Here is a 16,056-nt window from a genome sequence, read left to right as displayed (position 1 = left end):
ACCTCTGGAGGAAGAACCTTGTCCTGATATTAAGCCTAAACCTTCCCTGACACAGCTTCAAAGAATCCAGAGAGCATATCCCAAATCTGACACTGTCCCAAATTGCTTCGATGGGAGCACAGACCCTGTGAGTTACCATCCCTGCTTTTCCAAAAGCACTCCTTACAAACAAAAAATACCACCCAAAACCCCAAATCAAACCTTATAAACTCAGGAAATTTGAATTGCTGCAGAAACAAATGCAGGGAGTGTCTCTGATGCTGCTGTGATTTAACCATGGAGTTAAGAATAATATTAAGCTTTTGCATTAACTGCAAGGGAAGAATCTTTGGAAGAACTGGGAGGGCTTTTCTCCCTCAAGCTCTCTGGTTCTTTTGGCAATCAGGCTGAGCTCAATCAAAACTGATAAATGCAATAGTATGTAGGAGGGTGACATTTTGAAATGTTCCTTAATTTCCAGTCTGTATTTTGAGCAAATGTTTGTACGCTGAGCTCGGGTTGGGGATTGAGGCATATTGGATTATATGCTATTTGCTCGGTGTAAGCAGTGGCAATTTATTGCTGCAGATACATGTGATGCTACGCACAAAGATTAGTTCTATCCCCTCTAAAGCATGATTATTTTGGGTCCTCTTTATGCCTTAAATAGATATTCTTCTCATGTGATTTCCATCTTTTTGTGTCAACAGCCCAGGCTAAAGTTGAAATAAACATTGCATCAGTTTAATAGCACAGGCTCTGAGGAAATCTGCTCTCCATTATGGATGTTGTTTGGAAACCTCTTTAATTTTTCATTTTTCCAGTGTGTAATGCAGAGATCCCAAAGCCTGCTCAGCTCTGCTGGATCAGTCTTGTGCAGATCAACAGAGCTGATCAGCATTGATGAGTCCTGGCCCAAGCAGAGCAGCAGTGTGGTTTGGTATGTTTAGATTATAGACTCACAGAATGGTTTGGGTTGGAAGGACCTTAAAGCTCAGCTCATCCCACCCCCTGCCATGGGCAGGGCCATCTTCCTCGAGCCCAGGTTGCTCCAAGCCCCATCCAACCTGGCCTGGAACCCTTCCAGGGATGAAGCAGCCACAGCTTCTCTGAGCAACTTGTGCCAGTACCTCACCACCCTCACATGGAACAATTTCTTTCCAATATCCCATCTAAGCTGCCCTCTGGCAGTGGGAAGCCATTCCCTCTTGTCCCATCTCTCCAGGCCCTTGTGCAAAGTCGTTCTCCACTCTCCTGGAGCCTCTTTAGGCACTGGAAGGGGCTCTGTGTTCTCCCTGGACCTTCTCTTCTCCAAGCTGAACACTCCCAGCTCTCCCAGCCTGGTTCCATAGGGGAGATGCTCCAGCCCTCGGAGCATCTCCATGGCCTTTTCTAGTTATCCCTATTTTCGGTATCCCCATTTTTAGTTCGTGGTGAGGATCTGTTACAATGGTGAGCAACTGTTACAGTTTGTTGCATGCAGTTTTCCTTTTGGATGGGCTGCAGACCTGGTGCCAAGGCATTTGGCAGTTTGGAGTTGGCGTTGTCCAAAGAGTGGGAGGGCAAACATCGATAGAGGTGTTTTGATCAAAGCCAACCTTAGCAAAAGGGATGATTATGCTCACCCTGACTCTGTAGGCTGCAGTCAGCAGGACAGGGTGGTGTGACTGGTGAATGTGGTGTCTGTGCTCGTGGCTTGGTTTGAATAGCTCAACACACACTTGACTATCGGAAACCTCTTGACTGAGCCTTTTGCTCCTCTCTTCCAGCATCATCATGACGACAGAGAAGAGCCCAGCGGCAGACGCCGACAGCTCGGAGCAGCAGCAAGCCAAGGAGGAGGAAGGAGCTGCTGAAACACAAAAGCAAGAGGCTTCCCTGGAGGAAGGGGCTCAGCCCACATCGGAGGGGCAGCCTGGGGGGGGCCAGAAGCAGAAAGCCTCCAACGGCGACACCCCCACGCACGAGGAGCAGAGCAAGAAGGAACGTCGCACTTCCGAGGGCCGCGGGCTCTCCCGCCTCTTCTCCTCCTTCCTCAGGAGGCCCAAGTCTCAGGTGTCCGAAGAGGACAAGGACACTGATGCTCCTAAAGAGTCAGGAGGTGACCAGAGAGATGCAGGGTTAGGAGCCAGCCCTGATGAAGACATCCTGGTGAAGGCCCCGATTGCAGCTCCTGAGCCTGAGCTCAAAACTGACCCATCCCTGGATCTCCATTCCTTGAGCAGTGCAGAAACACAGGTAAAACACTCTGTTCCCTGGGGAACACAGGTAAAACACCTTGTTCCCTGGGGAACACAGGTAAAACACCTTGTTCCATGGGAAACACAGGTATAGCACCCTGTTCCCTGGGGAAACACAGGTATAACACCCTATTCTGTGGGGGTACACAGCACAGGTAAAACACCCTGTTCTGTGGGAAACACAGGTATAACACCCTGTTCTTTGAGGAGCACAGGTAAAACACCCTGTTCTGTAGGGAGCACAGGTAAAACATCCTCCTTCATGAGGTGTGCTCCCTTTGGCTATAAAATATGTCTTTTTAGCCAAAACTATAAAAGCTTCATACCCAAAGCTCGATCAGAAAAGCTCATGAGATGCCAACACCCTGTTCTGTGGGAAACACAGGTATAACACCCTGTTCTTTGAGGAGCACAGGTAAAACACCCTGTTCTGTAGGGAGCACAGGTAAAACATCCTCCTTCATGAGGTGTGCTCCCTTTGGCTATAAAATATGTCTTTTTAGCCAAAACTATAAAAGCTTCATACCCAAAGCTCGATCAGAAAAGCTCATGAGATGCCAAAAATTCTCTTGTCAGCTCTGTGTGGCATCCTGTCCTTCCCACTTGCATCCCTGCAGAAGTCTGTCCTGCAAAGTACCTGGTCTGGGAATTGTGCTCACACTTCACAGCATAACCTTAATTCCCTGTGCCAAGTTGCTGCTGTGCTGAGGCTTGGAATGCCATGTCACAACAAGGGTTCACATCCAGGGTTGCTCATGGGGATGTTCTTGCTGTGAAGGGGATAAAGGCAGGTCAGTGGCCTGAGGTGGAGATTGCAAGAGGACATGGATTTGGGAAAAGATTTCTTCAACTTGAAGGAGCACAAGCACTGCATTCCAGGGCTTGGTCATCTGCTCAGTCTGGGCTGGTGCTGAGCCTGCCAAACACAAATATTTTCTGCTTATGCATCATGTAGACAGGGATTTCTGCAGGGCATGTGGGCTGAGCCCAGCTCCTAGTAGCTGTCTGATGTCTGCTCTTTACAGCCAGGGTCATTTTTCATGCAAAATGTAAAGTTTTAAAGCTTAAAGTAGAAGCTGAGGCAGAGACACCCACAGGGAACATTCACAGAGCTGGTTGTTGATTTGGGGGTGTTGGGTGTCCTCTCTTGCTCCTTGAGTAATGGAAGCTCTGTTGTTACTCCTGGGGTTGCCTGGAGTTGGAGAAAGGTGGTTGTCCCTTTTCATCTGGGGGTTTCTTACAGCCCAACCAGCCTGTGTGTATTGCTGAGGCCACAGCACATGCAGGTTGAAATGTGGATTTCTTACCCACTGCCTTAAGCTCTGAGTGGCTCCAGAGCAGTGTCAGATAAGCACAGACAGATACCCAGTCAGATACCCACAAACACTGGTTTTTGGAGCAGAACTTTACAAGTCTGAGCATTGCTAATAGGCAGTAATTGTAAACCACCTTCTTAAAACCACAAAGTTGTAGAGAAGGTTGTAGGTAACACCTTCTTCTTTCTTTTCCCAAATTTATGAGCCTTGTGTTTTGTACCTCTGAGGGCTGGGCTTAGTAGGAGGGGAGAAGCTGAAATTTTTCATGTAATTTCAGCCCAGAAATTGTATTTTCAAGAGGAAATTATCCCTAGAAGTGCTCAAGGCCAGGTTGGATTGTACTTGGAACAACCTGGGCTAAGGAAAGTGTCCCTGCCCGTGGTGGGGAGTTGGAATGAGATGACCTTCAAGGTCTCTTCCAACCCAAACCAGTCTGGGATTCTAAATACCTGATTTCCTTCTGTATTTAACTTTGATTTGCTGCTCCTGAGCAACACATGAGTGTCTACCCCAGCCCTCCTTCACGGGCTGTTCGCTCCAGACGAAGCATTTGTGGCTTTTTTTTTTTTTTTCCAGTTCTTATTTTAGATCCTCGTCAGTGGCTTTCTGAACTGTGACACTCGGCAGATATTTCTGCTGTGAAAGCATTTGTGAGGTGCTGCAGTTTGATAAATGCTGACCGACAGGCATTAGGAGCTTTGCCTGATTCCCTGCTCCCGATTGTCCTGGTGCTGCTGGAGCAGAAGTCAGCAGCTTGTGGACATTAGTTAGATTTTAAATACCTCCGTGCAGTTGTGCCTGGGTGTGATTTCATGAGATGTGATGGGCTGAAAAGACAAGGTTTTGCTCTTCCTCTGCTGCAGCTCTGTGCTCCTGCTGCATCCAGCCCCTTCCATGAACTCATTTAACCTGCTGAAATGGCAGAGGGGGGATAAAAAACCAGCTTCCTTCCTCCTCCTGTGCCCAAAGTGCATCTCTTCCTGCTATGTTAGTGAGTTGAACTGGCTCATAAAGTGCTTCCCTAAGCAAAGGGACAGGGGTGTGAAGGCTGCCTTCCCTTTTTGTGGCAGAGAGCTGCTCAGTCAGCTCAGACGGCCACAAAATCTCCTCCCTGATCCCCTCTTAGTGCCATTGCTGCTATAGAACCACAGACTGGTTTGAGTTGGAAGGGACCTTAAAGATTATCCAGTTCTACCCCCAGCCCTTCCACTAGCCCAGATTGCTCCAAGCCCCAGCCAACCTGGCCTGGAACACTCTTAGGGATGGAGCAGCCCCAGCTTCTCTGGGCAAGCTGTGCCAGTGCCTCTGCACCCTCCCAGGAGAGAATTTCCTCCTAATGTGGTCTAACACTGCCCTCTGGCAGTTTAGAGCCATTGCCCTGTGCCAAGCCAAGGACCACTGCACACCAGAGGGACAGTGGGAGCACTGGGTGTCTTCCCTGGGAGGGGAAAAAACCCTTCCCAGTCCAAGAGGTACTGTCATTAACACCAGGAAGATTTGCCTGATGTAATCTGCCCTGATTCCTCTAATCAACCCTTACTTCTTTTTTTTTATGACATCCTTCATTAAATGAATACTTGAAAATTACTTGGAAGGGCTTTAAAAATTAATATCTTTCCCTTGCTCATCCCAATGCTGCTCCAGGCCCAGGGTTATGTGTTAGTCAGAGAACTAATCCTGGGTGAGATCCCAGCCCCGCAGTACTTGTTTTGTGTGATGGCTTGTTTGTTTGTTTGATACAGCTAACTTGGGGTGATGTTGGGGTTTCAGCCTGCACAGGAGGAGAGGAGGGACGAGCAGGAGCCAGAGGGTAAAGACTTGGGAGACAAGGAGGAAGGGGAAGTGAAGGAAGAGAGTGCCAAGCCAGAGCCGAAACCAGAAACTCCAGAGACCAAAGCAGAGAAGGATTTGAAAGCTGCCCAGAAGGCAGTGAAGAGACACAGGAACATGTACTGCAAAGTTGTCTTGCTGGATGACACCATTTTTGAGTGTTCTGTGGATGTAAGTACTTTTGGGGTTTGTTTCTTCTTCTCTCTCCTCTCTCCCTTCTGCTCCTCTTGAAAAATCACCACAAACACGATTTAATAGGGGCCTAATGTGCTGCCAGGGAATTACATGACAGGCTTTACTGCAGAACAAGCCTGCTGTAAGCTATAACAACTTATTTAGTGTGTTGTAAAAGCCTCTGGGTACTAGGAATCTTTATTTTTTATTGTTCTACAACTCCAGTGTGCCTTGCTTCGTAAAGGTGGGGGGAAGCTTAAAAAAACCCCCAAACATTATCCTCCTTGCTGTTCATCCTCTCTCTCTCTCTCTTGTCTGTATCCCAGACTAGAGTTTAAGGTTTTGGGCTAGGTTAGGATTGTCTGAATATCTCTTGCCCCTTTCCTTTGAGTAAAAAGGATTGTCAGATTGATATGTGCCTTTCTAGTCCCCCAAGGTAACTTCACCTCTCAGGCTGCTGCTTAGCTTAGCTCCTGGTGCTTGGATGCAAAGAAAAACAGGCTGTGTTTAGCCTGCAGTTGAATATATTTGAAGTAAACAATTTAAAATTACGATGTTGACTTACAGCACTGCAAACCCCTTCATCTGAGAGCTTTTCTTCTGCTTTAGGTTGTGCATTCTCTCTCAGGGCTGTGGTGCTGTCAGGGCAATAAAAAGCAAGCAGAAATCCCTATTTTAGTATTGAAGTACTTGTCTGGAATATTAATAATCTTCTACTTACCACTGGAGCATACTTCCACCAGCTTGTTTTCCCTCAGTCCCACTAGCTAAATGGGCCAGGAGAGGGTATCTGGGCACAGGGCTCCTTGTGAGAACAGTCACCTTGGGTGATCCTAGACAAGTAGGTCAGTGCTGGGTGTTTGTGTAACGCTGGCACTGCTGGTGTTGCCTGGGATCAGCTCAGAGCATCACTGCCCCCATCACCTTCCCCTTGGCTGGGAGTCTGTGTGCAGTCCCCAAAGGGAAACTGTTCCCCAAATTCTGGGGACACCTCGCTGTGGCTTTGTGAGTGAGTTTGCTGCAGTGATGCCTTTGGATACCAGCACAGACACTGCTGGTGGGAGAGCTGTGGTGGTGTGGTGGGTCCTAACTTGAGCAGGGCATGAGAAATCTCTCTCTAGGTGCAGAGGGTCGTGGTGGGCACTGCAGAGGGGGAGAAGGGACCACTGTGTCACTGAGACCCTCTTGCCTTGGCAAGCCCCTTGGCTTTAGCACCAATGGATTCCTACTCTGGCATTTTGAGAGTTTATTAAGGTTTAATTGGGAAGGAATTGCAAAGGTGTAGGCAAAGAGCAGCACAAATGCCTTTATCCAAGGAGAATTAGTCCTTTCAGGCATCTTTTCCAACTGACAGCCCTGGAACTCTTTTCATTCCTACATCAGTGCCAATTCCTTAAGGGATACTCAGCCTAACACGAACACTATGTTACCTATAGAGTCTCAATGTATGCACAAAGGATCTGACAGCTGAAAAGATGGAATAAAGCCAAGGAATAAAGCCAGGCTGTGGGGTCTTGGAGCAGTTGCCATGCAAAGATGAGTGACAGGAGAGCTGTGGGCACCAGTGAGGCATTAGTGAAGCTGATTTTGCGTCACTGAAGCTGCACTTTCTGCTTGCAAAGCCTCCAATGGAATGAGCTGCTGCTGGTTGCCATAGTTTTATGCCTCAGGGATGTTTTCTTTCATGCTTTTGGACTAAAAGGGTATCTGTTCCTAGGGCCAGTTCACTTCTGCAGGATTTGGGGGGAAAAAAAAAAGAGGAAATAGGAACGCTCCAAGTGTATTTCTGGGGGCAGGAAGTTGTGGTATCTGTTCCTAGGGCCAGTTCACTTTTGCAGGATTTGGGGGGGAAAAAAAAGAGGAAATAGGAATGCTCCAAGTGTATTTCTGGAGGCAGGAAGTTGAGTGCTGGGCAGCTTTGGGTGCACGAGGCAAACAGGAGAAGGTGTTCTCATCAGCAGATTGGGGTGATGGAAAGGCCACAGAAGTGGTGGACTTTGGTGCTGAGCTGCTGGTTTTGACTGAACCTAAGAAAAGTCAGGTTGTCCTCAAAATGAGCAACTATAGCAGGGGGTTGTGGCAGCAGTTTCATCTTTTGATCCACACCTGATTGTCTGACAGCCTGGACCAGCACTGGAGAGGTACCTTGGGAGGGATAATCCATATAAATTCTTGGTGCTTAGTGGGCTCCATTGGGAAGTTCATCTTTGGGAGGGCTTTCTGAGTGGAAAGAGAGAGTTCCTGTTGCCTCTCCATTGCATTTTTATACCTCATACTCTTTCCTGTCAGGAGTCCTTGCTCTGAAACAGCCATGAGATCTGATTTGGAGCTACTCAGAGTTTATTTTTCCCTTATTGGTAGTGTACAGTGTGGTTTGATCCCATTCCCTTCCTCCCCTCACCCATGAACAAGGACAGGCTAAACCCAGCCCATCCTACAGGATTTCTATGTCTGTTTGCAGAAACATGCCAAGGGGCAGGATCTACTCAAAAAAGTCTGTGACCACCTCAATCTGCTGGAAGAAGACTACTTTGGTTTGGCCATATGGGACACACCAACCTCCAGGGTAAGCAGCTGCTGTTCATGGTGATCTGCCCCTGGGGGGATTCAACTCTTCCAAAGGATCATCTCCCCAGGGCAGGAGGTGGGGAATAAGCTCCTCTTAAAATTCCTTGTGGTGTCCTCACCAAAAAAGGTCTGGGGGCCATCACAAGGGCAGAACTGATGATTCCAGGAGTGTGGATTTTAGTGAAAAAGCTGAAGTGAATCATAGAGTGGTAGAATCCTAGGGAACTTGGCTCTTAATCTGGAGAAAATTCCTTATATTAGTTTGCTGTAAAATGATGCCATTGATTTGCAAAGCTCCAGCTGAGGAAGTCAGGCTGCCCTGGCACTGCTGTCAGCATTGGGAAGGTTTGCTTGGAGCCACCCAAAGTAGTTTTGAGTCAAGACTTTGCCCTGCACAACAACACACATGACTCCATACCAAAACTCCAACTCATGGTTTCAGTTTAAGGTCTCTGTTTGCTTTGACTCAGGCAGTGTCTTATCTTTTAAACCCTTGGTTAGGCTTTAACTCAGCAATTACTCAAGCTGTCACATGAAGCCAAAAGCTCAGCTGAAAGGAAGGACCAACTTCTGTGTCCTTTAGACCAGTTATATTGGTCCATACTGTGACTTTTCCTGTGCTGCACCTCCAGCACTCACCACATTCCTATGGCTGATGTTTGCTATTAAATGCACAGGCAGAGAACAACCTGTCCCTGTGTGAGGCAGGCAGAGTTCCCTCTTGGGTTTGCTCTGCTCTCTCTGGTGTCTTTCTGTTTTTTTACGTGAAATTCCTTTCCATCCCGGATGTTTTTCACTCTGGGAGTTTGTTGTACCTGCAGAGGGAGGAGTAGGTGTACTTTTAAATACAAGTTAAGAGCAAAAACAGTTTAGCTGGAGCAGTTCAGCTTCTCCTGCTTGTGCTGTGGGTAACTCACTGCTACTTTGGGATACTAGGAAAATTTCTTCATGGAAAGGGCTGTGCAGCCCTGGCACAGGCTGCTCAGGGCAGTGATGGATTCATCATCCCTGGAGAGATTTAAAAGACATGTAGATTTGCAACAGCTCCAGTGTGGAGTCACCTGCTCTAGTTTGCTCTGATGAGGGAAAAGACCATGTTTTTTAGTTTTTTTGGGGAATTTTTCTGATTGTGTTTCACTGAACTTTAAAATCTGAAGCTCCACCTCTCTCCTGCTGTAACTTTAAACAAGATCTGACACAGAGTTACTGATTCACAGGTAGAAATGATGTTGATAGGAAAAGTATGAGCTCCTGCACCTCACCTGCAGCTGTGTGGAGCAAGCAGAGATGCACATATATATTCCTGGACAGGGAAAGGTTGTATGTGGCATTTTCCACCTGGATATTTAGGAAATAAACCTTCTGAGGACAGATCTTTTGCCTCATGAGCATAGCAGAGAGCGACAGCAGAACTAGGAGGTTGTGACACGTGGCTGAAGCAACTGGTGAGCACGGAGCAGCAAGGAGCTCATTGCTCTGAAAGGGAGGATTGTTTGCCACTGATTCATGCCCTAGTGGGATAAAAGTGCTGTTAATTGCTGTTCCCATCACTGTGTGCTGGATGCATGACTGCACCCAGGGCTCTGCTGCCCAAACCCAGCGTTGCCACCCCAGTAACGAGCAGTCGTGGCACCAACCTGGCATGGAAATACTCTGCTTAATTCTGTGGCCCTAAACAGGCAGCATGTGGCCTGTCTGCCTTTCAGATGGATTTTGTATCCCATTTTTTTGTAGGTTAGAAGGACAGGCATATAAAAAGCTAAGATTAGATGTAAGTATGGCTGTCTCCCTGCCATGCAGTTACGTGTCCTTCTGGTCTGGAGAGATTAGCTTGGAGGATTCAATGAGTTAATTCCTTCACCTCGGGAGACCTGGATGTCCAAATCCTGCTCAGGGCTGGGGAAAATGAAGAAGGTGGTTAAATGTAGCCTCTCCAGGAGTGCTGTTAGCCCCACACCATCACCTGCAGTGGGGCAGACCCTGATCTCTCCCAAGGGAAAGGCTCAGCCCATGGAAAAAAACAGGAGTTGTTTTTTGAGGCTTCTATTGCACCACCATCCCACAAAGTCCCAAATTACAGAGGGAGGGTGAAAAAAGGGATGTATTTCTAAATTTGTAGCGGAGATAATTACTAGAAACTTGAGTCATATTTGAAAGAACTGAAGTTTATGCCACACTCCTGTGAAAGATTCCAACCTTTCCCAGCAACTGGATGTTTTCCCTTGTATTCCAGTGATTAGGTCGTTATAAACCACAGCTAATAATAGAAAGTCTTGGTGATCTTTGCTCTGAACAGGGTAAGTAAGGAGACAGGCTGCTTAAAATGAATGCAAACATCCTATTTGCCTTATTTTAAAGGCTCTGGAGGGGAAAACAAAAGGATTATGCACATGCTCCTACACCACTGGCTGTGGCTGTGACCATACCTGCAGCTCTGTGCTTGCAGCCCTAATATCCTGCTTTGTTTTTCCCCTCCTGCCTCCCCTGTGAGTACCTGGTAGGTGAATGGTTGGAAATACACCCACAGAGACCACAGCCTGGAGTAAAAGTAGTGACAAATGTACTGTCTCTCCAGTTTCCATGGCTGCCTTCGTGTCAAATATTGTCTTTTTTTGGCTGTATTTTTAGCAATTTGCAGCTTGCTGTGGTGTTTCTGGAATGTCTGTTAAACTGTGAATGTTTTTATCCTCTTACAGACGTGGCTGGATCCTGCCAAGGAAATAAAAAAGCAGGTTCATGGTAAGTAGATTGAATTTATCATGTTGGGGGGGTGGTTTCTCCCCCCTTCCCTAAATAACGTGGCTTTGGTGAGCCATCCTGGGGGCCCAGGGGTGGGGAGAGGTCAAATGAGGGTGGCTGGAAGAGATCAGCACAAGTTCAAGCAGTCTGTGCATCCTTTCTCTCCTTCTTAAGTGCTTAGGGATGCTCTAGATTTAGGAAAAAAGTCATTTCCTTGGGAAAACATAGCTTGGGGTGTGTTTGCCTTAAGCAAAGCCACTGCCCATGCAGTGCTGGAATGGGAATCTGCTCCTTGTTGCAGGGTGGGAAAATGGGTGTCAGGGGGAACCATCTGAATCTCAAAGGAGATTGGGAGAGCCTGAGCAGAATTAGGTGCTGGAGCAAGGTTTGATGGACTCTGAGGCTGTTGTGGGGTCCAGATATGGGTACTGGAATGATAAATGGCTTGAGGAGTATCAGGGCAAATACCAGATGCTCTCCAGGGTTGAGTTTCAAGGTCTGCTAGCACTGAATTAGTTCAAGATGAGGACGGTGTCCACATTAAATGCATTTTAGAGGCTGTTGTTTTCCTTTGGGAGCAAGTCTGGCTGCTCTGGAAGTAAAATAGAGGGTTTGGGAAGTAAAATGCTGGTTTCTGGAAGTAAAATACTGGGGTTTTTTGGGAGTAAAATACTGTTTTATGAAAGTAAAGTGCTTTTTTGTGAATGTTTTTGGTGGGAGGCACAGATCCAAGTGTGTCATTAATTCCAGGTTAAGGGGGGAACACCACAGGGCTGTGGAGTAGGGAGAGCTCCTGGTCTTAACTTCTCTTGGAATCAATGGTAGGATGTGTGTGAAAGGCAGGAGCTGCTCCATCCATAAAATTCATCTTGTAAGTGCAAGGAACAGCAACCTGTTATGGAATCTGCTCCCCTGAGGTGGGATAAATGGCAAATGGTTTGGTTTTACTTGACTATATATTTTGCACGCACATATGGAGATGTGTACACCAACGTGTGTTTGTTTAGGTCACCTCTGCTCCCTAAAACATCCTCCTGGAATCCCTTGTTTTGAGCTGTGTGTGATGAAAACAACATGCCTTGTGTTTAATCCCAGTTATGGCGTTGCATAAGAAGTAAATCCAGGAATGCTTCGTCCCCCCTCTTCCCTAGGGGAGATTGGGATAAACCCCTGAGCGAGCTAAGCACAAGGGTAGAGCTTCTCCTCCTGATATAAATGTTGTTGTGACCTAATGTTAAAGGGCACAGCAGGGGGAGATGTGACTATGAAAATCACTCGCTCAGGACTTGGTTTCTACTGGGAAATGTGATCATAGAATCATAGAACCAACCGTGTTGGAAAAGACCTCCAAGGTCATTGAGTCCAACCCTACTGTGGTTACTAGACCATGGCACTAAGTGCCACATCCAGTCTCAGCTTGAAAACCTCCAGGGATGGTGAATCCACCACCTCCCTGGGCAGCACTTTCCAATGTCTGATCACTCTCTCTGTAAAAAGTCTCTTCCTAATAGCCAACCTAACCCTCCCCTGGCAGAGCTTGAGTCTGTGCCCTCTTGTCCTGCTGCTGGTTGCCTGAGAGAAGAGACCAACCCCCACCTGACTCCAACCTCCTGTCAGGGAGTTGCAGAGGGTGCTAAGGTCTCCCCTGAGCCTCCTCTTCTCCAGGCTAAACAATTCCAACTCCCTTAGCCTCTCCTCATGGCACTTGTGCTCGAGTCCCTTCCCCAGCCTCGTTGCTCTTCTCTGGACCTGCTGCAGCCCCTCAATGTCCCTCCTGAGCTGAGGGGCCAAAACTGAGCACAGGATTCAAGGTGTGGCCTCACCAGAATTGAGTGCAGTGGAACAATCACCTCCCTGGTCCTGCTGACCACACTGTTCCTGATCCAGGCCAGGATGCCATTGGCCTTCTTGGCCCCCTGAGCACACTGCTGGCTCCTGTTCAGCTTTCTATCTATCCAAACTCCCAGGTCCCTTTCTGCTCTCCAGCCACTTTGTCCCCAGCCAGATTGTTTGCAGGGAAAAGGGAGAGTAACTCCTTCAGCTGTGTCACCTAGGCTGTCCATGCAATATATGACGCCAATTCTAGGTGTGATTATGTGGATCCTCACTGCAGTTGATGCCTGTAATGGTGCTGTACAAGGTTTGCAACAAGCTGCATTAACATTTAGGTCTGGACTTGTAAAGCTCTTCCTATCCCAGTGCTTGGTGGCTTCATCCTGAGGTTGATGGTTGAGCCGTGCTGAGTCTAACCTGTGTCTGACCCCAGTGCATTAGGCTGAGCAGTGACTTAGCACATCCCCCTCTTGCCATGTGAAAATTGGGTTGAGTGATAAACCAATCCTGCCTCATTAATTTACAGCTCTGACCTGTCCTTATGAGTCCATTTCCAATCCATGGCAAATGTGGCTCATTGAGCTTCTTAGCAATGAATTTCATTTTTGCCACAAGTAGGAATTTCTGGCTGACAAGTAACATTTCTGTCTATCACAAAGCTGTTGTGGTGTGTGTGTGTTTTCTCAACCTCTCCTTTGGCATTGCAGGAGGCCCCTGGGATTTCACCTTCAATGTCAAGTTTTATCCACCAGATCCTGCACAGCTCACGGAGGACATAACCAGGTGAGTTTCCTGGGAATGCTCCTGCCAGGCAGGGAGCTCAGTCAGCAGAGCAGTGAATTTGGAATAGAAATGTTTCGTATTTGGGTGTTTTTCCATGTTTCAGAGAGGAGATCAGATGTCTTTGTGGCTTGGAGAGGGTTTGGTTTGGCTGTTCTTAGTGTTTTTACTCTCCACTGGAGTCCACACGTGTAAAGCAATGCCATGTGTACTCCTGGCATGGGTGTGTGTGTGTAGAAAAGCAAATTTTTATCTAAACCAAATATTTTCTGGTTACAAGTGTCCTCTACTCCCTTTGCAGACTGGAGGTGACCTTAAATCTTCCAGTTCTCCACACTGTTTACCTTGGGATTATTGTCCCATAAGTAGCAATGCAGGTAGACATTGGAAATGATCGTTGTGCTGCATTCATCAGTGGCATCAAAAAGAGGCTCTGATCCTCAAATGAATAGATTTCTCTATGTTCTCTCTTTATATTATTTGTCCTTTTGCCCCCAGGTATTACCTGTGTCTTCAGCTCAGGCAGGACATCCTCACGGGGCGTCTGCCCTGCTCCTTTGCCACCTTGGCTCTGCTGGGATCCTACACTGTCCAGTCTGAGCTGGGAGACTATGATCCCGAGCTGCACGGCCCAGATTACATCACTGAGTTCAAACTGGCCCCAAACCAGACAAAAGAGCTTGAAGAGAAGGTCGTGGAGCTTCATAAAACGTACAGGTGAGGTGTGGTGGCTGGAGGGTGTGTTTGTGCACAGCAGACTGAAACAGGGGGAATAATGGGGTTTGCTGCTGGTTTCCACCTCTACTCAGTGGTTTTGCTTTCAACAGGAGCTTTAGCAGTAAGGTGTGGATTGGCAGCTCCTGAGAACATTGCAGGTGCTGAGCTACAGAGAAGCTGTGGCTGCTCCATCCCTGGAAGTGTTCCAGGCCAGGTTGGATGGGGCTTGCAGCAACCTGGGTTGGTGGAAGGTGTCCCTTCCCAGGGCAGGGGTGGAACAGGATGGGCTTTAAAGTCTCTTCCAGCCCAAACCATTCTGGTATTCTATGATGAACATCAGCTTTTAGAAAAAGATCTAACACTTTAGGACAAAATCCTTCTTGAAGCTGAAATTCTGTTTTCCTGCATGAAGAAACTATGTTTTCAGAAAGCAGATGCAGAGTCTTGCATTGTTTATTAACAGGTGCTTTTTCTCAACAGGATAGCTATGAAAGTGAGTTTAGCTCATGTGAAAATACAAAATGTACTTGATTTAACCTTACCCTGTCTTCTTTTCATATATTTTCTTTGGGACTTAGGTAATTTCAGATTGCAATCAGGTCCTGTCTCTCTGTGTGTATGCTATAGCCTACAGCACATTTGAGGTTTTCTACTGCCACATTTAATGAGTAACATTCACTTCCCAGCCTGGAAGGATTCCAGGTGATGCAGAAGGTACAACCCTGCAGTTAGGTGTTTCCTAGTGCAGCCATGAGCATGTTCAGGTCTGTGTCTTCTTCAGGTAGGGTAGAACAGCTCCTGGGAATCCTCCTGGTACCAATTTCAAGGGTGACAGTAACCAAACCTCTTCCTCACCTTATTTTGAGTTTATTTTCTTGGATGATCTCCAGGGTTGGACTGCAGAAGCTCTGGGGAGCTGTGTGCTTGTTGGTGTGGAGAGCACCCAGCCAGCAGCTGCTGTGCCCTCCTGGAGATACTTTGGGGTGTTAGGGGTAAAAAAAACCCCAAACCATTAAACCACTTGGTGATACCTTCAAGCAGCAGCCCCTTGCCCTGTGAAAAGCTGCTGGTTAATGCACTGACAACACCAACAAAGCAAAGACAAGACTGAATAACCTGAGTGTGGTGGGAAGGGTGGACTTGGGCCCCTGGCTGTGACCAGAGCTGCAATTAACACCTCACTCAAGCCTGCAGATCAATACTTTAAATTGATTTCCTTCCATTTGCACGGAGAGGAGAGGAAATGAGGGAAAATAAGTACCAAACCACTGACAAGCTTCTTGACTTGGGAGTCAAAGGCCGTTGGCTGTGCTGGGAGTGGAGGATCACAGTGCTGAATTATTCATGACTTCGTTAGAAGGAGACTTCAAGGTACAAGGTGTAGTTATATTTCATCTGTCTGCACGTGCAGGAGGAAGCAACACGTCCCCAGTTAATTTCTGGCCTGAAGTCTGTGAACATTAAACTGTCAGAGGGTTTTCAGTGGGGAATCACAGAATCATGGAATCGTTCAGGTTGGAAGAGCCTTTGAAGACTGAGCCCCCAGCACTGCCAAGACCACCACTAAACCACATCCCCAAATGCCACATCCACATGGTTTTTGACCACTTCCAGGGAAATCTCTGCTAAACCATGCTCCAGCTCTTGCTGCTGTCATTGCAAAGCACAAGGCACGTGTCTGATGGTGACTGCTCCTGGCTCTTTCCCACAGGATTGTCCTTACAGTTGTCTTTGTCTGCCCTGTCTCCCACCTCTACTGCCTCTATTTACATCACACATGAGATGTATGCGAGTGCTCCGTAAGGAAGACATCAAAGGAGGGAAGAAAATGAAATGTATGCAGCTGAATTCTCTCCCAACAGAGCTGTTAATGTACCTCA

The 16,056-nt window shown here is 47.4% G+C and overlaps 1 protein-coding gene across 2 annotated transcripts in view; it reads left to right on the top strand.

The window, feature by feature from the left end:
• Window positions 1-1,755: 1,755 nt before the first annotated feature.
• EPB41 (erythrocyte membrane protein band 4.1) overlaps window positions 1,756-16,056 on the top strand; it is a 47,088-nt gene continuing 32,787 nt past the window's right edge. Inside the window, exons 1-6 of one of the 2 annotated variants that reach the window (XM_009076042.1) lie at window positions 1,756-2,217; window positions 5,306-5,536; window positions 8,001-8,105; window positions 10,804-10,846; window positions 13,387-13,462; window positions 13,958-14,176. In XM_009076042.1, the coding sequence (XP_009074290.1) occupies window positions 1,756-2,217; window positions 5,306-5,536; window positions 8,001-8,105; window positions 10,804-10,846; window positions 13,387-13,462; window positions 13,958-14,176 (1,136 nt within the window). The remainder of the gene's footprint in view (window positions 2,218-5,305; window positions 5,537-8,000; window positions 8,106-10,803; window positions 10,847-13,386; window positions 13,463-13,957; window positions 14,177-16,056) is intronic. The other variant, XM_009076049.1, reaches the window with a different exon arrangement.

The sequence above is a fragment of the Acanthisitta chloris genome, unplaced genomic scaffold (genome assembly GCF_000695815.1).
Source record: "Acanthisitta chloris isolate BGI_N310 unplaced genomic scaffold, ASM69581v1 scaffold7000, whole genome shotgun sequence".
Lineage (NCBI taxonomy): Eukaryota > Metazoa > Chordata > Aves > Passeriformes > Acanthisittidae > Acanthisitta > Acanthisitta chloris.
This window is presented reverse-complemented; position numbering and strand designations above follow the sequence as displayed.